Source organism: Camelus dromedarius, chromosome 7, assembly GCF_036321535.1.
Source record: "Camelus dromedarius isolate mCamDro1 chromosome 7, mCamDro1.pat, whole genome shotgun sequence".
In the NCBI taxonomy this organism is placed as follows: Eukaryota; Metazoa; Chordata; class Mammalia; order Artiodactyla; family Camelidae; genus Camelus; species Camelus dromedarius.
The window spans coordinates 70564080-70588792 of NC_087442.1; the positions used below are offsets into that span (position 1 = coordinate 70564080).

The 24713-nt window shown below is 35.2% G+C and overlaps 1 protein-coding gene across 6 annotated transcripts in view; it reads left to right on the plus strand.

The window, feature by feature from the left end:
* Positions 1-24713, plus strand: part of CACNA2D1 (calcium voltage-gated channel auxiliary subunit alpha2delta 1) — a 425079-nt gene that overhangs the window by 343842 nt on the left and 56524 nt on the right. For all 6 annotated transcript variants that reach the window (XM_064487623.1, XM_064487624.1, XM_064487625.1 and 3 more), the window contains exons 11-16: positions 2294-2452; positions 6211-6315; positions 16592-16670; positions 17545-17594; positions 18736-18825; positions 22896-22973. In XM_064487623.1, the coding sequence (XP_064343693.1) occupies positions 2294-2452; positions 6211-6315; positions 16592-16670; positions 17545-17594; positions 18736-18825; positions 22896-22973 (561 nt within the window). The remainder of the gene's footprint in view (positions 1-2293; positions 2453-6210; positions 6316-16591; positions 16671-17544; positions 17595-18735; positions 18826-22895; positions 22974-24713) is intronic.

Genomic DNA, 24713 nt, shown 5'->3' on the forward strand with positions numbered 1-24713 from the left:
CTGAAGCTTTCCTTTTTTTTAAATCTGTAATCAAGACTTCTTTTGAGCCTCTCAATTTATAAGTTATGATTTCCTGACATCTCCATCTGCATAGCTCACATACACTGAAATCTCACCCTCACTCAAACTCTGTGCTTCTCTTCCTGTTGCTCTGGGGCCCCCGAACCCGTCCCTCCTTCCATCCTCCGGCCTCCAGATGCCCCCGTCAGAAGCCTGGCAGCCAGTCAAGACCCCACTCTCTTCCTCAGCCCACACCCAATCCACCACCACGACCTAGTGATTCCTTCCCCAGATAGGTCTTGAGCTCCTCTTTTCTGACCATCTTCATGAATAACAAAGCCACTTTGTATGTTCAGCTAGGTTACTGCAATGGCCTTCTGATTATTTTCCATCCTTTAAATTTTGTTCACCTTAAATCCATTTCCCAAACAGCAGCTCAGGCTTCTCTTAAAGTTTTAGGTGAAATTATTCTGCATTTGGCTTTAAACTTTTTGTGACTGGCCATCTGATAAGATGGCCTCATTCTTCAGTGTTTCCTTTGGAGCCCCGGTCTCCCTGCCTGAACTCATTTCACTTCATTAGTCCTCATATGTGACTGAGCTTTTTGTCACATCAGGGCCTTTTCACATGTTGTTCCGTTTGCCTGAAATAATCTTCTATGAAGCATTTCTCTGGAATCTCAGGAACTGCCATTTCTTTGGGGAGTTTTCCCCCAGTTGCTCACAGTCCAAAGTAGAACCCATTCCCCAGATGTTACCTCTTAAGAGAATAGTGTTAGATTGCTTTACAGAACTAATCATGGTTGATTGTACTGTATCAAGAGGCAGTGTGGGAATAGGTAAAACCCCAGACTCCTGCCGCAGTGCGGGTCTGAATCCTGACTCTGTTTCTTATTGTACTTGTGACTGTGGACAAGTCATTAGCTATGCTTAAGGTTTCTCATGGATAATAGTAATACTTGGTTGTAGGGCATTTTCAAAGAGGAAATGATTGATATTTGTAAATAATAAATGCAACACATAGTAAACACAATATAAGGGCTTACATGTGTGCTGTGTGCATGATTTACGGAACTGTCACCTTCCACAACTCTAGACATGCAGCAGGCTGCTGGTAAGTACTGGCTTAGTGAATGATGAATCGTACAGTGCACCTTATAATTAGGCTTCAGGGATCTTCAGAGAATATGAATGATGCATTATAGTTATAAGATTATGTAATCACTTATGTGAAATTTACATTTTGTCTTGTGATTCCTCTGTTAAGATGTTTAATTACATGTTTTTGATCTGAAAGTATTTTCAGCATTTTGTCTGGCCAGCCGCTTACCTTTTAGCAAGTATGTTTTCATTATTTGTCTGGTTTTGCAGGTGTGACAGTCCAGGCCCCCAGGGCCTAAGGGACTTGTACAGATAGCAGAGTTCATACATGATAGGATGGTCCCTCTCCTGTTAGCACCCTGATGCTAGCTCAGTACTGCAGTTCTTATCTTATGGGAAATACCCCATGAACTGTGTGAATATTTTTTATACGGTGGGTGAAATTACTCTAGTTATCACTCTTGAATTTTCAGTTTGGGGCACGTGTTGTTGGAGTTTGTTTTCTCCTCCTACGGCCTCTTTGTTGTTGTTCAGGCCCTTATCACTTGCATAAGGACTCTCTGCAGGGACCCGCCAGCCCTGTCCCTGCCTCCCTGGTTGTGCTGTGTTCTGTGCATAAGCTCTAGAGTGACTTTCCTAAAAGGCCACTGGTTGTTCTTGATTCCCTCAGGCTGCTTTCCTGTTTAACCCCCAGGAGAGACTACCATCAAATTTCAAATTCACTAAACCTCTGTTTCCCATAGTTCATTGTACTATTTTCTCACTGTAACTTTTCCTTATGCGAGGCAAATAAAATGCTCAGTTTCTCCCTCTGTTCAGTGCAGGCGACATAACACTTCTGGATTCTGCATATATTTCATTGTTGAGGGTTTTTTGTTTTTTTTTTTAATCTAAGTGCTCATAAAATTTGAGAGCTGGAAGGGACCTCACATACCTCAAATCCCGAGTTTATAATCAGGAAAACCAAGGTAGTTCGGGAAGGTAAGTGACAGGCCTAGGGTGACAGTAGGAGTTCGGGGCTTAGGTGGCAATTACTGTTTGATCTTTAGTGCATTTTTGTTTCCAATCTAATCACTTTTCTTTTTGAAAGAGAAAATGTTGCAATGGGATGGAGAAGTATAATGCAAATTCAGTGAAAATTACAGGATTGATTGTAATGTTGACTTACGTATTTACCTTTTTATCTGTTGCAGTTTAACAGCAATGCCCAGGACGTAAGCTGTTTTCAGCACCTTGTCCAAGCAAATGTAAGAAATAAGAAAGTGCTGAAAGATGCGGTGAATAATATCACAGCAAAAGGAATCACAGATTATAAGAAGGGCTTTAGTTTTGCTTTTGAACAGCTGCTTAATGTAAGTATCAATACCGTCTCCTTTTGTCTTTTGTTAATGAATTGTAGTGTCTGAATTTCAATATCCTGTAGTTACTGCTCTCCAGGGTTAGATAACAGTGCTGTTTTTATCCATTTAGAAAGAAGATGTGTCCAGGCAGTAGAAATCTTTGAATTATTTTTATATTTAAATCCAAAACTCAAAAGGTATACAAAATGTAGATTTTCTTGTAGATCTTTCTTCCCACCTTTTTTTTAAGTCCAACTATGTTTAAAAGACATATTTGTAAGGTAATTGTTTAATTTAAATTGGAATAAGCACTGGAAAATTAGCTGGCACAATTAGAATATCATTTCTTTTTTCTTACCTCAATTAATACCATATTACTTGGAAACTTGTGCTTTCAATCATCGAATGGTTTCTGGAGATATTTTAGTTTTAACTATCTAGTTTGAGTCTTCAGGTTGTTCCTAAGTGTACAGAAAGGTCCAAATGGTGAACCAGCAAGGTGGTCCAAAAGATAAATCCCAGAGCAGGAATTCCTTCCACAATTAAGATGCCCTTGAGTGAATCACCGATCGATGTCTCTAGTTAGGCTTCTAGAGCCTGGCACAGCTGCTGCGCACCCCTCCTTCGCCTCCACAGTGTAACATGTCTCATGCTGTGGACTAGTACTTCCAGATGGCCATGCTGCCTGTGTTGTGTCACTTTGAACTATCTGACAGCAGACACTATCATCCAGTTTTGTATCTCTCATGAAGCAGTATTACTGCCATGGTTGAATGTACGGACCTAGCCCCTCTCTACCTTGGTTTCCTCACTAGGGTTGTGGAAGGAATGTCCACAGAGTCTGTCATTGATCATGAGAGTAAGGTATATGCTTTCTGTAGTAAAGGAATGTGAGGGTTTTGTTTTTTAAATAATAAATATTTTTCTTTTGAGTTAATAATCAAATTTTTTAGATCTTGGCTAATTGTAATTATTTTTCGTAGTATTGTTAATTGGCCTCACTGATTCCCTCCCATTCAAGTGTCAATTGTGAAATGATGAAGGATTTCAAGCCTAATGTACTATTTCAGAAACAGTCATACTAGCGGGGCCATGTTAAGTCCCAGACTCATTACTAGTTGTTGATAAAATATGATTTAACCCCTGTTGGCCTCTCCTACTGCTTTTACCCAAGTTGTAAATGATTTTTAATATGTTCTCAGTTATTCCTGTAGTAAATCTCATATGCTTTCCACACGTCCTTTTTGTGTTGCAATTCCTCCTTTTAAAATAATTTTCCCAGATGCCAGGGGTTGCCTTATTGAGTTGAAGCATGTTTTCTTATCTCTTTCAAATGCTTCTAGTCTTCTATTACACGGTGCCAGTCCTTGCTTTTTGTATGTCCTTCCAAGGTTTACCCTTGCAACATCACTGAAGCAGGTGTCAGTAGAATTAGACGGTAAGATCTGAAATAGTCGTCAGTTAGTGTTTCATGAAGTATTGCCAAATATATTGACATGCGTTTTTCAAAAAGCAGTGTTATTGAGTGCATGTATGATAGACGCTATGCTATGACTGGCCACATGGGGGTATATAACAAAGTGTGTTGTGAAATACCATGTTAAAGTAAATTAGCACCCATACTCATTGTGTTGTATTGACATAAGCAAGCGCTTTCCTTTGCTTAATTCCTTACAAGTCAGTTCTGTATAATGGTTGTGACTTTGTGATTCTTTAGATAGTTGCAAACCCATTGAAAATTAGCTATGATATATTCCACTGTACCCCAAGTCCTGAGACATCGACTTCAAGGGAAAATGATGTCAAAAACAAAACATTTCTGTATTCTTCCTTCTGTCGGTATCCTGCAAATGATCGACACGACCCAACGTGCTGACTCGCTTTGATATTTGCATTTAGTGATAATAATAATAATACCTCCACTCCTTCAGAAAATGAAGCCAAGTCCTGTTGTGAAGGCTGTACTCTGCCACCTTGAAGCAGTCCTGTGGTTACATTAGCTCACCCATTTTACGTATGCACATAGAAGAGGCGTCGTCAGAGAAATTAATTTTAGTTAAGGGATTTCAACACCTTTCACAGAAGTATTTTGAGGGTAAAATATGTAACTTTTTTATGGTCAAATTTTGAGATAAGTATCATCAAAGATAAGAGTGCTTGAATGTGATAAACATTGTGTTAGTCAGTATTTGAGTTTTCACAATGCTTGGTTAAAAGTTTTAACTGCCAGAAGTCTAATGGCCTAGTCAATGGGGTAAGGTTATGTGAAATAGGATCCTTCCGGCACTAAAGCAAAATGTTGTCCTCATTAACTTTTACAACAGGAAATGATATTTATCTTCTTTGAGAAATGAGAATAGAAACCTTGAATAAGTTTAAACACTACAGGCGAATTAATGATTTTTAAGAATATATTAGTTATTTAAAGACCAGGCAGGGCTGTGCTCCTGAGTATGGTAACCATGATCACAATTCCACATGGGTATGGAGCACTTGAAAGGTGCCTCGTCTCAACTGAATTGTGTTGGAAGGACGCACCAAAATTTTAGTACTTACTATGAAAGAAAAAAAAATAGTTTTTATGTTAATGATTTTTATATTGGTTTGATGTTGAATTGATAATATTTTGAATGGCTGAAAGATATTTATTAGAATTTCAGATATTTTTTCTTACTTTCTTTAATGGGGCAATTAGAGGGTTAAAAGTGCAGAGTAGCCTCACTTGGTATCTCCTTTGAATATCACTGAACTAGAGTGATGACATTTTCAAAGAAGCTGAACATTCATAAATTAATGTGATCTTTTATTCTCAACACTTTTGCAGACACATTTTATAACAATAGAAAGACTGAGATTATAATTTCAAACCTCAAAGAAGTCCAGCTTTCTAAATTAATTATGCATTTTAGTGGCCCTTTGATGCTAATCTTATTTTCCTAAGTCCAACTCTTTTGGGACCTTAATGAAAGTTTGAGAGAGGATTTACCATGGGAATGGAGTCGTTCAGGATGAGTATATGTGTGGCAGGTTGAGAGCAGATAGGAGAATATTCTGGAAATAGCTGTTGACATTTAAAAAGATATGAAAGAGTGCTGGGTGTTAGGGATCAACATTGCAATTTCAGGAATGTAAAGTGAATAAACGTAGGATGTAGAAGGAGGGAAGAGAGGAACAGATGTTTGTAAATGGAGTGAAAATACATGTGACAAAGTGTGCACATTTTTGTTAATATTACTTTGTTTCTGGTATAAATTATTTGGGCTTAAATTAACATCATAGCCATAAATTAATTTAAAACCCATTTAATAATCAGCCACTGAGATACTCATGAAGGCAAGGAAACCACCCTGAACAAAAAGGCAAAACTTTATGCCTTAAAGGCAATTACCTTCTTTTGGGGGAAGCCAGTAATAAAAAAACAGATAAAATATATGCTACACATACATGAGGGTGAAATGGTGGGAAGCAAAATACAATCTGCGAGGAGAGATTGTAATTTAAAACGTAATTGTCGGGAAAGTCCTCGTAGAGAGAGTGATACTGGATCAAAGACCCGAAAGAAGGGAGACCTGTGGATGTTGCAGATGAGGCAGAGCCTCTGTGTGTGTGGCAGAGGCAGGTCCGGCTTGATCCAGGAACTGGTTCTTAGAATGTAGTTACTGAGCAGATACTCTGGTCATTACTTGCAACCTGTGTGTGCTCTTTCCATACTGCTTATGTACCCCCTGCTCTTACTGTGAATGATGTACTTTTTTTTTTTTTTAATACAGTATAATGTTTCCAGAGCCAACTGCAATAAGATTATCATGTTGTTCACGGACGGAGGAGAAGAGAGAGCTCAGGAGATATTTGCCAAATACAACAAAGACAAAAAAGTGAGTGTAATTTTTATAGTATTTTAAATTTAATCCTAATGTAGGTAGTTTTTAACGAGATAGTGGCTCAGGTGGTAAGGGAGGACATTTTTGGATTAAAACACTGTTGTGCTGATTAGAAAGCCGTGAAGATTATGGAATATAAGCCCATGGCTGAACTAAAGATACTAAATATTTTTTATGAGATTCATAAGTACCTTATGACTAATTTATTAATAAAATACTTGGAACCTATACAATCGTACGTAGGATACAGAATTAACACAATAACACGTGTTGAGGCATGTCATAAATTTATTTTTTTCCTGTTTTTTAAATAGAAGACATTTTATGTCATAAGGAAAGCAATTGTATTCTACCCTGTGTTTTCACAAATTGTTCAGTTGACTGAATAAATGAAGGATTTACTAGTTTAAAGCCATATATATATTCTATGTATACATCCTGAAAATGTCCAAGCTAAATACTGTCATTTTGAGACACTGCTTCTCATCCCTTTCACCTTTTATGGAAAGTCAAGTTTTTAAACAAAGGTATTTTGTGACATGCGAAACCACATAATAAATGATTCAGATCATGTTCATTGTTACAAAACTGATGAATCTAGTCTTACTGAACAGTCCTGCTGTTTGCCTAGAAAAGCTGCTGTGCTTAGACAACGCACACTTCTCCCAAGGACACAGACTTTCTGAAAGTGCCAAAGCAACTGTGAAAATTAGGGAGATAGTGCTTACTGTCTATGATGTAAAAATAAATGTTATGGTTGTGTAAGGAAATTTAAGATGTTTTTGAAATTAAATACTGTATTTTTTCTGTGTTTCTAATGTCAGTGGCTATAGCAAAGTTCTGTGATACATACTCTGATCTATAGATGTACATACGTACACAGATATATACACATATATTTATAAATGGATATTCCTTCTGTCCATTGTATCTCCAGAAACAAGGGACTGTGTGTGTAACTTGGGCTTAGCTCTCCTGTGTAAAGTGATGTGAGTAAATTGCAAAAGGTGTTGAGAAGTGTTGGAGGGATAAGGAAGTAGAAATCTGAACATAAAATAATGTTTTTTAAATCTTTGCAAATATGCTAAGGAATATTGGGGAAAAAAGATAACTCTGGATCAAGTTGTGCACACACACACGTGCATGTCTATGTTTTGTTTTTTTAAAACATGGAAGAGCTGAGTCATTATTCTATATTGTAGGTTGGTAAAGGGATACAAGACAGAGAAAATTGATAGATGCAAAGCAGAGAAAGGATTATTGATGCAAATCCTTAAAAGAGGAGGGATTGAGAGAGATACAGATCACAAATTTCTGAATTGGACAAGTAGGAATTATATTTCTGGAACCATCGCTGTACCGCATTTCATACGCACTCTGCTTCCAAGTTCAGCGGCTTCCCGAATTTTCTAATGTGGGAAAACTTTGTTGAACAAACAGAAAGGTTGTCTCTTGGTATTTTCATGTTCTGTATCTACTAACGGTGAAAATAGATGACAGCAGGCAGTCACTTTAAATTCACTTATTTTTGAGTGTATTTTGTATTTTGTCAAGACAACATTTACATAGTTTGTTGTTTATGCCAAGGGCATATGTGTGCAGATAGTGTGTATATGTACCTACTAAAAATAGTGTGTATACGTGCAAGAAAGGTTTTTTCTTTAAATATGGCTTCAAATCTTTAAGTATGGCTTCAAATGGTTTTGGATGAATTGTCAAACCATTTCTAACTTCCCGCCTCATTCAGACTTCCCTACCTTGCAGTCGCCCATGCAGTCTGAGATTTGCAGCCCACATGCAGTGATATGGAAGATCATTAGCTATCTTTGTCATCTAAAAATGTGTATGACAGACCAAGTCTTTACCTGCAAAAATCATACTCCTTATATAGTAAATTTATCAACTCTGAGCTTCACTAGCCACTTTATCTTTCCAAAAGCCAATGTGTAAAACTGGAATTTGATAGTAAGCTACATATTTTCCATACGCTTAAAAATTCTGTTTGATTATGACAGTATTTTAAAGCATACTCTGTAAAAAAAAAAATCACTTGTAGCTTAAAAATATGAAAATTACAAAGTCCCAAAGGTTAGAGAGCTTTTAGAGGAAAAAAAAAATCTGAAAGCAACTATTTGAATCCTACTTCTTCCCCAAGCCTCTTGCTTGGCTTTAATGTGGCTGCTGAATGCTGCATGTACACTCATTTTTCATCCAGAATGACACCAGAAATCATTCACAGCAACCCAGGTAGGTGTGACACGGTACATCCGGAGAGCTGATGAGTGAGGCTGCAGATACACAGCAGAAGCTAATGAGGCCAAAAGGTTTGAGAATTAGAACAAAATGTTTGGGTTCTTTGGAAATGTATTACTCGTGGGAATCAATCTACCTGATTATAGATAGGTACAGTTGAAACCTGAGTCCATGGTCATCTCCTCACACAGCTGTTCCAAATTAACACTCATTCACTGTCTAATCTTTACCTGCAGCCACGCCATTCCTTAGGGCTCACCCGTGTGTTCGAGACTTCCTCAAAACTGGTGCCAAAATCAAAATGAGCTCCATCCTAGAGTCCAAACAAATGAATAAAAGAAAGTAAAACCAGACACAGAGTTGAAAGATAATTCCCAGGCCTAGCAAAAGTAAAGATATTTGATTTTCTGTAGAATGGCAAAGGGCTTGGTTAGCAGTCGTCACTTAAGAGTGTCTAGCCGGCTGGAAAATCGTTCTTGGATTCTGAGCTGAATTCTCAGAACCAGTTGAAGATAAAAAGGCATTCAAAATGTATAAAATGAAATTTTCAAAATAACTAGTATACTGAATGATAAGAACAAATGGGAAGAAACATATAGATACAGAATAATTTTCAAATTAAAGGATGCATAGCTAAATGTAAGATTCTGACAATAGATGCATTACTTTTAAAACTTCTTTAAAAAATGATAGGCAAAGTCTCTCGTATTTTTCTGTCGGATTGAAAATAGAAATCATCTATAGCCTACAGAAATCTAAAGCAAATCACGGATGCTTGAATCTGCATGTGTGTTTTATACAATAGGAGTAAAAATTGTCAGTTGCTTTTTCAACAGATGGTAGGGAAGATCATTCATTGCCTTCAGTGAAGCCTTTGGAAGGACTAAGTCAGACGTACGATAATGAAGGGCATTCAGACTTGTAAAATATATATAATACTGTTTACCAAATGCACTGCTTCTAAAAAGTTTCATTGCAGGTATTTTGGTACTTTCAACAGTTTCTTTTTTAGCTTTAGAATAGGAAGTCTACCTGCATTCATAAAAACCAAATATATTACTTATGCTAGAGCTACTGTATAGCTGAAAACACTAATTGCAAGTAACATTGGCCCTGCCAATAAATTATCACTGTAAAATTCGCATTGTATGCATGCATGTGCATGTGTGTATATGTCCTTCTCTCTGACAGATTTATTTATGTTTGTTTTTCTTAGAATAAAATTAATATTGATAATTCTTTCCCCAAAGTAAGGAAAATATTATCAGTTATGTTTGCTTCAAGTTTGAGTAATATTACTTCTATACATTGTACAGAGTCCTTAATTTAATAGCTAGAACAAATGTGGTGAAAATCGAGACTAAGTAGTACGTTAAGCAGAAAGTATATCACGTGACAGAAGCCATAGAGTGGAGAAAATGCACTTGAAATAAGGTCTAGATAGAATTGTACCAGTTAGAATTGGGATTGCCTTTTTTGTGTGTTAAGTCATTTTACCAGAAAAGACACTCTGTTCTGCTATTTCTGTGGCCATCTTCTTCTCAGATTCAGAACTCTGCCTTCCATGTAGCTCCGCAGGGAGGTCTCCCTGCTCCTTCTTTCTAGAGTGGTCCTTTTCCCCCACACACCATCTTTATCATCCTCTATTTCAGCACCATCTTTCCTCTTTGCTCTTTTTCTGCCAGATTACCATTTTTCATTGATTTCATTGTTTATTTATTCATCTGTTATCATGAACTCTCCTCTATTGAAAGTTCCATGAAGTCAGTGTTGTGTTAGTTGTGAAACGTAGCCCTGAAGCCTTAGATGCTAGGAAGGGCTTGATGTACAGTGGTTGCTAACTGTTCACTGATAATGTCCAACATAAGTAAGTAAACATAAACATGGAGTACAGAAGCTCCTAAGGGAAGCAATAAAACACTCATCAGTGGTAGAAGAACTCAAAAGGTTTGTTCTCCTCAAAGAAAATAACTGAAAGCAACCATTTGTTTTGTGTAGTAAAATTAATGCTCTACGCTTGCATGTGTCACCTTGTAAGTAAGTAGGGGGCTTAAGTTTATACAAAAAATGATTACATTGATGGCTTCTCTGCATTCACTCAAATCAGTCCTACATGTGGTTTTTCATGAGTGTCTTCATTATTAGTGTCAGTGAAGTATTTAGCATTACCCAAGAAAAACACCCGAAACAAAAGAGTGTATTGTTTATTTTGTGACCTCTCTGCTGGTGATAGTCTTTGCAGAGCTATAAATTGCCTGGAAATAAGATGTGCTCATTGCATATTTCTCCTTTATCAAGTAGTTAAAAATGTATGCAGTGGGAAGGGCAACCCCGAAATTACTTCCTTATAATCTGATAATGCAAGGATGATTCATTATAATTGTTCTTAAAGGTGTTAAACACCAGCATAATCCCAGAGCTTGCATCTGTGTTGTGCACCCACATGCAAGACATGTGAGAGAGGAGAAAAATATCAGCTTGGCTTTTGACGGTCATCTAGGCAAAACCTACTGCATTTTCGTGTCCTTTTTTAAAGTTGTTTTGTTTTACTTAAACAAATTCAACAGTCGTTGATTAACTTCTTGCCTTTGTCAGACCCTGGGAAATCCCATACAGGCATACCTTACGTGGACACAATGGCATTTAGACAATATTGGCTTCCTTTCTTTAGAGTTTATTGCTAAATGTAATAAGGCAAGCCAAATGTGTTCCTCTGGGAAGGTGTTATTTCAAGTTATTTTATGTTCTTTTTGAGGCTTGAAAGGCTAACATCCCACTCATGGCAAATGTTACCTCACTGATTTCCGATCGTTTGACTGATAGAAGACATTGTATCACCATCATCGTGGTCATCTTTATCACCATAGCTAATGTGTATTGTGCTTATAATTTTCTGTATAATAGGAAAGCTTTTCCTGTATCACTTCATTCACAACTGGAATAATCATATGAGGAAAGATTTTTATTGTTAACATCATCTCTGTTTTGGAAATAAGAAAACCAAAATTTGAGAAGTTAAGTAACTTGTTGAAAGTCATACCGCTACTAAGTGTCAAAGTCAATAATTGAAATGATCTACAGTCCCAATTTCGTAACCTCATGTGGAATGCGCCTGGCTGGCCATCTGTCTCTCTCTTCAGGACAGCCTTGCAGCCACGCCAGTCATCATTTGCCCACCCAGGATCTTTCCTTCTTGTCAGAGAGCCAGGCTTTGCTGCTAAGGGACATGCTTCTCACAGCCTTGAGGGGCTAAGATGGATTAAACTAAGCCATCAAATCTTTGCAGGCTTGCAAGAACCTTTCAGATCTTTGGGTTTTATAAAATGAATTAAGTGTGAAGGGTGAATTTGGACACTTTTATTTATTTCATAATGCTATAAAACTAGAGATGTGGGTTAAACACTCTGGATTCTACTACACTTGTGAATTATGGAAACCGCTGTAGAATTTTCTCCTAAAATACTCAGTCCAGTCTAATATTTTTATAGGCTTAATGCCAAAAATTTTAGTACACACAGTAAATTAATAAAATTTGACATCATTTTTCTAACATGATTCGATAGCTGAAATTTTTCTTTTAGTTTTATTGGCTTTCTTCATAGTCTCATTTCCATTATTCTTTGGAGATTTGCCTATTGCAAATTAAACTTGAACTCTGGGTAACTGATAATTGTTGAGGTGACAGTTTCCAGTAACTGGGTTCTGCTGGGAAACAAGAAATTCCTATGGTTTTTTAAAATAGGTTGACCCTGTGGCTTTGGAAAAATCTTAATTGAAGACAAGTATTTTAGTCTCCAACAAACAAAACAAAACAAAACAAAATAAAAAACAGATTAACAGGAGTCCAAAACTGAAGGCTAAAGTTGTAAATCAGTGGTGTATTATAAGGAACAGATCAATAATGCATGTTAAATAACCAAAATTTGCTATTAGTAAATTTTTCTCTGATCAGGCAGGCCAGACTTCACGTATCAATTGCACATTTTTGGAATTAGAGTGCTCTGTTCAGAGGAAAAGAATGATTTTTTGAAACAACTGAAGGAACAGTTATGTAAATTTGCAACTGACAGTAAAGACTGATTTTAACTGTTCTAAGTTTAGTTTTATTAAATAAGGTTTCAAAGTACTATTTCTTTTCTGAATATTCTTATATAATTTAGCATGAGTCAATAAGCATGAGAATTGTTGTCATTCTCTAGGAATAACACAGTACATAAATGATACAGGTGCACAAAGTATACTTCAGTTTGCCTGAAGAAGTTTGCTCAATTCCTTTGAGTAAGTCTGCATAACATAAAATAAAACAATTAAGAATTTAGCATGATGTAAGTGTAATGAAACAGCTCAGGTTATAAAAGGCAAGACAACTGTGAGTCTAGTTTTGTCTCTGCTGTGTTTGTAATGAACTGACTTATGTGTCAGATGATACTAAAGTTTGTCTTAGATGTCTCTGGGAAAATGTTGAGACCACTCATTTAGCTATTCAATTTTCCGTCATTTAATAAATATTTATTTTCCATTTATGTATAAAGTACCATAATAGATACAGTAGTGCAGTCTTGAAACTGTTTAAAGCCAATCCAGTGTTTATTCAATACTACCTTTCCATGTTATTTCTGCTGAAGACCTGGGCTCCAACATTATGAAAAATATTTTTCCAAGCCGTCTATGACTGTGTGGGTTTCACATAGGACCCTCACTGAAGTGAACAGTCTGAACCATGAGCCTATCTAAAGTCACCTAGATTAGTTGAGGACCATTTTACACATGTTCTGGGAACATTGCCCTTAGAACAGAAAGTTTCCAGTACACGGTCGTTACATGAATGTAGTGCTGTGATTATAAATGTTCTATCAGGCATGAGTAAAGGAATCTTCCTCCACAAAAGTTGACTTTGCTTTATTGGCGGCATGATTTAAAGTAAGTAATTTGCTTAGTGGAGACTGTAAATGAAATATTTAGCTTGTGTGACTGCATAACGAGTGTTTTGAGTTATTTTATGTCATTTTATTTGTTTTTTGTAAAACTTTGTAAATACACTAACAAGAACTCTAAACAAGAAAAGAACTCTAAAAATATACATCTTTGAAAATGCAATTTACCATAATTTCTAAGTTGTGCATGTTTCAAGAGGTCTTTCCCCTTTCCCCCTGATGATGGCTAAGCAAGAGTGGTAAACTGAAAGAAGTGGAAAGCTGTAGAATAATGAGAGGCTAGCAGTCATCTCCGTGGATTTGGCATCTGGGATTTTACAGTTAGTTCAATAACTCTTCCACAGGGTGGCAGTAATATAGTGTGTGGATTAGGAGAAACCAAACTATCCAAAACTGCAAGTGGAAAGTTAAGGTGCAAAAATCATCTTCCAAATTTCACCAGTTCCCTGCGGACGTGCACTATGAAGTGTGCATCACACCCGCTTATAAAATCAGTGAAGTTAAAATCCTTATTATTGTAATTAGCTAAAATGTGTAAAGCGAAGCCATATTCAGCGTGGATATGACACCTGGGATTGAAATCAGATTTATGTCAAGTGTTTTCACTGTCATGTAAAGAATTTAAAAGTTTGAGTGATTTCTAATAAATTTTCTGAGCCAAATGTATACTAATGAAATCATCTCAGAAAATTCTAAAATAATCCATAAATGATTAAATATAGACTTGCATGTGTTTTATGTGTATGTGTGTATGTATGTGTATCCACCAAGAGAAAAGTAAGCATCTTAGATATATTAGAAAGATTTTGTAACTGTTGTAATGGGAAGGCAGTTGGAGAACGTACAGAAAGGTTGAACTTGTAATTCTTAAAATTTTCATAACCACTGGGAGGAAAGTTTCAGATAAATAGTGTCTTTAAAATTGTCTACGGCAAGGCAAACAGAAATCGAGGAAAGATATAAATTATACATTTGCTGTTAGGGAATAATTAAATCAGTTGATGCAGCCTAATGTTCAAAAGCCAAGGCCCTGTTTGAAAAATGGGCAAAAAGAGAAGGAAAAATCCTAGTGTGTATTAAAATTTTATAAAATTATAATTAATTGTGACAGAATGTGCACTTTTGACACCCAGCTGTGAATCTGAATTCCTTAATTTAGACAACCTCTGAGGTCTCCATGTAGGCAAACCTTGGGGATCAGGCAAAACTTTTGTAGTAAAACAAATAAGGCAACAATTTTTTTTCATTTCTTTTAAACTGGTATGTGTTTTGGCTGAGTTATGTTTATTTGGACTACTTGATGAATAACATCAGTCAAAGTAATCACATGGTATGTGTCTAAGAGTAGCCTCTATGTTATTAGAAATACTTGGCTTCCAGGGATGTAGTTACAGTAATTCATTTAGTCTTATTCACTTATTTCTTTGTGCTGAAAAGTATTTTAGGGAAAACATTTAACTAGAGCACTGTGGTGGTAGGAGGAACAACTAGACAAAGCAGTGCTTTAAATTGAAAGTTGGAGACTTGCTTTCAAATGTTCATTATGAAGGAGATCCCAAGTGCTTTCTCGAGCATCTGGGTTTTTTCCCTGCTCTGAATTCATGTGACAATTGTTTAAGGTAGGGAAGTTAAATTGAATTATCAGTAGGGTGGCCAACCTGTTTATAAAAATATTCCCACTTAGGAGTAAGTGTAACTATGTGAGCAGTCACAGTGCATTGAAATACGTAGACAAACCCCCTCAATGACCCAATTGAAGATTTTAAGAAAATGAAAGTGCATTTTGCATTTTGATGGATAGGAGAGAGAGGGGTAGGTGTCACCAGTTTCTGTTAACCTAGAACCAGTCGTTTGTCCTGACAATCTTAGGTGATTAAAACTCCGATGGGTTCACCAAATGGCTTCGTGTGTAACGAAGGCAATCCCATACGGCTTACGGGCGATTCACGTGAAACTTTACAAGTGAAGCAGCAGCATCCCCAGTGTACATTCTGGGGCAGGGATTGTTATGATGTGAGCTCTGTGTGGCCAAGACCAGCGAAAGAACAGAGAACAGATGTGAAGTCTCTTTTGAGATTTGTGTTCTGCAGTCATGTGCAAAAGATGGAGCAGACGAAACAGTTAGAAAATGGCAATTCAAACAGTCAATCGACATGAATTAGGGAAAAGCTCTTAACATAGTTCAAACCAGAATGTGAATTCGTGGAAAAGTGTTTTTCTGCTTGTTTATCTTGAGAAAAAGCTAAAATGTTGAGCGTAGAGTATTGATTTACTTAGATTACTAAACTGGTAAAAATCAGTATATGTTAAACAGCCGCTTTATTAAATATTTGTTGATATCATTGAATTTATCTTCCAAACCCTTATAGTATTATTTAAATTCAGTGGCTTCTAATGAGTGTTTAAATCACTATAATTAAAAAATATTTCCATTGAATTTTTAAATATTTGTATATTATATTAGAAATAGTCAGTATTTTGATTCTTTTAAAATACCCTAGGAACTTAAAATATTTATTTGTATATACTAGTCATCTTTTGTAGAAAGTAAGTAATATGAGTAACATCATAATCATACATGTGCATCCTAAATACTTCCCTAGTGTGAAAGTAGTGAAACTATCATTAAGTATAGTTACCCTAAGCAACTGAAAGTATAATGACCTCCTTTCTATATATATTTTTGTAATACCTCATTCCTATGAAATAGGACCTTTTTTTTTTTTTTTTTGCAGTGACTAGATGTAGAAATAATATGTTTTTACCAGGTGAGACAGGTGAAGTTGGGGTCAACCTGAAAGAGGCCATTTCTACTAATGAAACCTTAGTCACAGTCTTGCCACAGGATTGGGCTGTGGTACAGGGCACCCAAGTATTGACTTCAGTTTAGTAACTGATGTCTCTAGAGTAGATTAGGTGGTTTCTCTCTGATGCCTTCCTGAGTGATTTACTTGCTTCAGTTGTTCTAGTCACATTAATTAACTGAAAACATGCTTTTATTTATGTTTTATTTTAGCTCTTTTGCTTTGCCACTTAATTCAGTTTTATGCAGCCTAACGGTTACCTATTTTTTAATTCACCAGGTACGTGTGTTCACATTTTCAGTTGGTCAGCATAATTATGACAGAGGACCTATTCAGTGGATGGCCTGTGAAAATAAAGGTAATGGATCTGTTTACTTGACCACATTTTATTATAAGGAGAAGAACTTGCTAGTTGTTAGTTCTATGTAATATCATTTATAATACTGAAGTTGTAGCTAATTTTTATAGGATCTGAGGCAAGAATAAGATGCTGAAGATATTTTCTATGGAGAAAACTCGCACATACAGGAAACTTTGACAATAATGTTACACAAAAATTCAGACATCTAATCGTAGTATTGTACATTCATAAAAGGGTACATCTTACTGAATGATACTAATGAGCTTATCAAATGTAACTTATGTGAAGGATTATGAATGAAAGAATATCTGAGTTATGTAGAACTTAGATATCCAAAAGTTTGACATTATATGTACATTTTTTCCCTGAGTGGATAAAGTATTGGTTTTTTAAATGTCGTATACATTGCTACCTAGGTAAGTTAGATTTTGTGTAGTGAACCCATATTTCCTTTATACTCAGGAAAAAAACAGTGTTATTTAAAAAATGAACTGTGAACACATTGTAGTAAATAGAAACAATCTATTCCGACAGTTACATTTAGGCAAATATTTTATATAAATATAATTATTGTTAGATAGTCATCATTGTGCATTGTTAGTAATGTCTCCAATGGAAAAAAAATTTAAGGATACTAGATTTCCGACTGCTTTGTAGAAAAATAATAATTTATACAGTCTAAGAAATGTAGTGAAATTTCTCAAAGCAATCAAACATTTTCTGTATTTATCAGTGGTATTGAGATTTTAGTGTTTGTTCAATAATAAGTGAAAAAATGCTCTTTTTTCCTACAAAACCATAAAATAATTTTATGGCCCTTTATTTTATTATAATATTTGTATGTATAAATCTGTATATATGTATATTGCAGGTTATTATTATGAAATTCCGTCCATTGGAGCAATAAGAATCAATACTCAGGTATGGGTATTTAAAATTTGTTTAAATTATTTTTTTCAGGCTATTTCTTTTATGCTTTAAATATGCTCAATATGTGGAGAAAACAGGTGAAAATGAATAAGTAATTCATAAAGTTACTTTTGTATAAAGTGATGAATATCATGGTAATGTATTATTTTTTATTTTATTAAGGTTCCAAGTGTTTTTAGACAGTCAAAACTCAGATTAAAGAAATATGAGTATGTTTTTCTTCTCGATGGTAGAAAAATCATAGAAAATAAATAAAATCAGTTTAGTAACAATGTCATCATATAATTTGAACTTGGTTCTATTGCAAATCAGTTAAATGAGTTGCTGCAAGTTGTAAGTACAACATAGAAAAGTAAACAATAATTATTACAATTTACAACAAAGGGATGATTTTTCCTACAGTCATTCGGGTGAAAACATGCTTCTTAGAGAACTAGGTAGATTGAAGCAAGTTAACTCAAATATATTATTTTTAAATATTCATAATTTGCTATTTAAAATCATTACTCAATTTTAAACATCATTGAGGGCCTATAAAGTAGACTAAGTCTAAATCTAGCACAAATAACATGGCATTTGCGGAAATGAGTACTGAATGCATTGAATTTTGAAATGAAACAGCAGCTGCATTGGAGTCTGATGTCTAGATTTGGCACAGTACTTCATTTATTTTTTGATATGTTTAAATGTAGTTTTGAATTTCAGCCAAACAGTCTCTGATATGAAAACAAGTGTGTGATTGCTTTATTATTTCAAATTTGTACAATTCCATACAGTAAATCACAGAGCCTTAAATAGTTTAGATTAACATAAAACGATTCACAAAGAATGTATTTCACTTATCGTTGGCTATAGCTCAGAAAGAGAATGTTTTGTTACTTGAAAAAAACTGGAGTAGATACATTGTGTAAATAATATAAGTCAAATATTGTTGATTCTGAGTATGTAGACATACCATTTATAGAGTATCCAAAGTAGGAATTGAATGGTTATATACTTATTCTCTTAATAATTTAGATTCCATCTTCATTTTTCACTTTTAACTTAGATAACTTTTTCTCCGTGGAGACTTTCTAACATAGGATTCCTGGTTTTCAGCCACTTAACTTTTTTTTAATATATCTTTAAATAGGAATATTTGGATGTTCTGGGAAGACCAATGGTTTTAGCAGGAGACAAAGCCAAGCAAGTGCAGTGGACAAATGTGTACCTGGATGCACTGGTAAGAGGCTCTTCAACCAAAGACTCATAACAAAAGCACATGACTGAATTCTGCTTCTTTCTATGTTACATTTCTCTTTTCCTCTTGCTAAACCTTCTGAAAATTTCTTCTATCACAACCTCCTTTGCTGAAATTTAGGAATTTACATAAAAACCTAGACTTGTGTGTAATAGGAAACCACAAGTGTAAAGTGTTATTTTCTAGTTGCGGCTGAGAATGTGGAATTTCAAACCCTGAATCTAGATTTGAAGGGCATTTTGATAACTTTTTGAATTTTTATGTAAAAAATACTAAACTCACATGAATTGGTACCTATTACTGCAGATTTAGAATGAGAATTGTGAAGAAAGTATTTTTAAAGTAGGGTTCAGCTAGCAAAAGCATGTGCAGCCTCAGTCACTAAAACCAGACTCAAAAAAAGTCATAGATAACGTTCAATTAGCTAAACAAGTATCTTATCCTACCCTGCAGCAATCCCAAACCTAATCACCTCTTTGTAGATAATTTCTTGCTCAAAATTCAACCCCAAATATTTATGGAAACAGGCTACTGAAGTGATCGAATCTGGTGTGAAGTAACAAAAACATGGTAAGTTGTCCACTGCACAGCTGAAACTTTAGTATAGGTATTGCGTCGCGTTTTAAAGCAGCGGTACTCAGCTGAGGGTGATTTTTTCCCCTCAGGTCATTTAGGAATTCTGTAGATGTTAGTGATTTCATGACTGTAATGGGCTGTTGGCATCTAATCAACAGATACCAGGGATGCTGTTAAACATCCCCATCCCACCATGCACAAATCTGCCCCTACCCGTACGTGTACACACACACACACACACAGACACAGACACACACAGACACACACACATAGTAATTCAGCTCAAAATGTCAGTAGGGCCAAAATTTTTAAAGTAATTTTCACTTTCCTGGTGTGAAAGTTATAAATAGTAATTATCCATACCTAAGATGTATTCATATGCTTAACTTGATGGGAAGACTTTATTAAAAATTTTACTAAAGAATTAAAATACTAAGTCCTGAAAGTAAATACTGATTCAGTAACCCCTTTTCCTACTTGGAGTTCAATTATATGCTGATACTCCTTTTCTGAATGCAGTGATGAACCCGAAGGGCAGAATGCAATCCATTTAGAAGTACTTATCATTTGGTTCTTGTAGAACAAACATATACAGGAAGTTAGAAGAAAAATAGGCACTGTTAGCAGCAGCCTTGCATGCTAAGAAAGATAAAGTGAAGCTTGCTTACCTCAAGCCCTAACTAAAATTATTGTCCAGTGTTCCTTCCTGACATCACATATTTTTTTAAGGTCACATGGTCATCCAAAGCTGTGGTCAAAATGTTTCATATATCCAAATCCATCACAGGACAGTGTGATAGGACGAGTCAATAACTGTGCCCTGCTGTATTTCCTATGACCAGAAGTTCATTAACCAGCATGTCTGCATTGTTGCTAAGGTCCTTACTGATAGCACAGATGACAGTAGGAAAAGATTTTGCTTCTAAATATGCTGTTCTACAAGCAGAAACGAAGTTAAAAAAAAAAAAAAAGAAAACAAATGAGGCACATGAAGTGGCTAGTCAGTGAATACAGAGAACAGTGTTTTTACTGACTTGAGAATAAAAAGTGACCCACCTTTTAATTCTCAGTATTTGTTTATAATCTCTGCGCATAGCAGAATCAAAATATATACTAGTGAAATTAATAGTTATGTTAACAAGAAAAAGGTAAAAATATTCCAAGACAAAATGTGATAAATATAACGAGAAAAATGATAAGAGCTCTGGAAATTAAGGAAAAAAGAAGCCCATATCTGTGGGAATAGATTAGAGTCAGGTTAAAAAGATGGTTTAAAAAGAAAAAGAAAGAAAGAAAGATGGTATTATTGTAGCTAAATATATGAGTCTAGGTAAGGTTTGTACAGTTGGTGATGAGTAATGAAATTACAGAAAGAGGGTGCAGTAAGAAAATTGGAGAAGTGCTGGTTTTGTGGAAAGAATGACAGATACCTCCATCACTTTTGGAGATAGTGGGAGACAAGAGCAGAACAAGACTGGACAGTACGCTGGAGGGTTCATTTTATTGGGGAGATGAAATAAGGTTTTTTGTATACAAAAAGAGATGAAGATGAAAAGAGTTGCATTCTAGGAAATAAATATCAAATATCTTGTTTCACTTCTCTTTTTAAATCTCTAGAGACTTGCTCAGTTCTTAAGAATAGGGTAAAGGTTTTTGGTCTGCTTAATGAACAGGAAAGAAAATGAAAGTTAGGCACCAGTGAGTTCATCCATAATTCTGTCTGTTAGAAGCCTAGTATCTCATTTTATGGCACACGTTACCATATGTAGAAGCAAATTATGATATTAGGTATTAATGTCAAAGTGATGCAAAGAAAATTATTGCATCCATGTATACCTTTTTAAAATGCTACCATTTTTAAAACTGCATGTGTATATACAGTGGGTCCTCCATATCCAAGGAGTCCCATGTCTGCAGGTGCAAGCAACTGCAGATTCAAAATATTCAGGAAAAAAATTTTTGGAAAGTTATAAAAAGCAAAGCTTTACTTTGCCAGGAACCGACAACTATTCATATAACTTTTACACTGTATTTACAATAATTTTCATAGCCTTCACATTGTATTAGGTCTTATAAGTAGTCTAGAGATAATCTGAAGTATATAGGAGGATGTGCATGGGTTACATGCGAATACTACCCATTGTATAGAGAGGACTTGAGCATCCATGGATTTTGGGATCTTGGATACTAGGTATATGAATTATCTATAATCTGACTTTATTGAGGTGGAAACTTTTCACTGTGAATATTAATTTGCATATTCATTAAAGGTGTTTTCATGGTCACATGTTCTCCCTTAGGACTACACAGAGAAGCAACATGTATATCACCATAGTCGTTTCCTTAATTTCCTTGGTCCCAAACAATTTGATATGTTGTTCTGCTGAAAGCCTAAGATGGTCCTTCTGCACTAAGTCTGTTCCCATTGTGTTTGAGCTTCCCACATGTATCTAATAATAAATCACCGCATAAGACATTTTTCTTAGGAGACCATGCAGTGTCTAGAATTAGAATAGGCGTCATGAGGTTTGAGGTCAGTATTCATAAAAAGATTACTAATATTTTCTCAGGTAAATCAAAGTTTTCAACAGTAATTAAAAAAATTATTTTAAAGAGTGATTTTGTTAAAAAATGTAGTTTTGACCTGAAATGATGGTGAAAGAAATATAATTGCTGCAGATGGCAGTAATGAAAAAGCGACCTCTGACTTGAAAATCAGTTTATCCACCTAGTCTCCATGGATTCATGTAACATATGTAATTGTTTATAGGCTGATTAATAGTATGTAATATTTGTTATACTGAACTGCTTCATGACTAGAGTGTCATATGTGATGCTTGCACTTCTCTTGTCTGCATCATTTTACTTCGTCAAAAAGTATTATTCATTTTGGAGAGTTTTGGGGAACAGTGTTCTTCTTTTGAACATCATAGTGCTTACCTAGAATATCCCAGAAATGTAATATCAATAGCATGTTTTTTTCTGTTTATAACATTATTCTGTTACACATCTTTGATTTAGCAAGAAGCCTGTGGCCTAGGGCATGGGGAAAAAAAATAAGAATGAAGCTACAAGAAAGAAGAGTAAATCAATCGTTTGAAACAATATTTTAATATCACCCTCTCCTCATGGATGCTGCTAATATTAGGTGAACTATCACTCACTGTGAAAAAAAGAGTGGAGGGGCAGGGTTACTGAAATGTGTAGTGTCTTTTGATTTTTAAAGTGATTTGCAGTACTCTGCTAAGAGTATTATTTTCGATGTTCCATGCTTAAAGATCTGCCTACTAGGTCTTGCTTATTTGTGAAATACTTCTTTTGATTTTTTAAAAAATAAGCTTTCAATATTAATTACTACTTTTTGTGGTTCTTTATAAAGTAACCATAAAATGCGCTGTCAGATACTGAAGACTAATGCAGAATGACAGAGTTTAAATAGTAATTCTGATGTGCCTTTTTTCCCAATCTATTTTTAGGAGCTGGGACTTGTCATTACTGGAACTCTTCCGGTCTTCAACATAACGGGCCAAAATGAAAATAAGACAAACTTAAAGGTTAAAAGTTAATTGATAAAATTAATAATGATAAACTATGACGTTGAAGCTCAGTGTGGATAAGATACTTCTATAAGGAAATACATACAATGAAACTGTCTCGTGAGGACAGAAGTAAAAGGCAACAGCTGCATATGTGATAACCACCTGGGAAAAAGGAAACGCAGGTCAAGGTCTCTGTTCCCCAGAGCCAAGATTCAGCTTGACTCTGTTTAACTGGGACCTGATGAGAACAGAAGGTCAAACTCTGGGAGTAATTATATGAGAAATGGGCAGTATTTTGTGTGTACATTTTCAAATACATCTGAGGTATTCTGGAGTTTAGAGAGAGAAATCTAAAGGGAAAAACCCATGGGGATGTTTGCATCAGGTGTATATAGGGACATTTATACAAGTGCTCCTCTTCTAACTCCTAGACAGTGGTTTTCTTAACTGTCATGTAACTTAAGGATCCGGTTTAAATGAATAGTTCTCTTTATTTTTTTTTCAGCTGTTTAAGATTCAAGGAAAATTCCTAATGAGTTTCATAAAAATATCTTGATTTCTATAGCACCAGTAATACTGTTAATGTATTAAGATGCTACCAAGGTAAACTTTTGAAAATTTTGAAAAATATGTATCCTGCACTTACTAAACTCCCTCATTTTTAAAAATACTTCTGATGTAAAAGTAGGCTTCCATTCCCATTTCTTAGCTTGCATTTGGAAGAATTTTAAAATGCGGAAGTTAAGATTGTTTTTAATAGTAAATATTCATTTTATAGTTTGATTGATATTCCTGAGTTGAGGGAAGTTTATTTCCAGTTTATGATATGATGAAGTGTTGTACTTAAGCATTCTTTTTTCACTTATTATAAATATTAGTTGAACTCCTTATTTTAATACTGTGGCCATAGAAAGCTTTGGTTATTCCTTTTTGGGGGCCCATTGCCATTGTTAAATATGTCAATTCTAAGTACCGTAACTCATAGAAGAGTAAGTCTCCAACTCCTCGTATAGACTGTCTAAGGTGTTGCTTAAGTCTGGGATGTGCTCAGAGGAGGGTTGGTTTATGGAAAAACAGCATAGTTGACAAAAGTTTCTGGTTCTCTGTACACCTCCATGGTGTTCAAAGTGTTCTTATAGTAACTGTTGACAAATCCATTATGGTTTTTTATAACTTCTGATTTGTTTTATAATGTATACAATTAAGACAACAATTCCTGATTCCAAAGTTTAACATAATTTCCATCTTCGTGTCCCATAGGAGATATGATAGCAATTTACCACATGATCTTTTGATTTGTAACTAATACTATGGTACCCATTGTTTGATATTGAGAAGTTAGCAGCAACCAGAAACAGTGTTTTGAGAATTTCTGCTATTTTATTAGCAATAAGGTCACTTACTTCTCAGGAGAGTTACAGATACACAGGTATTATAAGCAGCAAAATTCCATTGTTTGCTCATTTCATACTGCCTAAATAAGATGGACATTTTTGTGATTTCTTAATCATAGGACACCACAAAGTCAGTTTACAGTCACATACACAAACACACACACACACACATATACCCAAACACACACCTATAGGTGCTGCCTGTACAGTAGTAATTAAAATAAATATTAGGGGTAATGAATATAAAGTATCAAACTAAAAATTTCATGTATCTTTTATATTTTAGCTTTAATCATCCAGATTTCACTTTTTAAGATAAGTAATGATGCTCAAGTTGTGGGAACATAATCAAAGCTGAGAA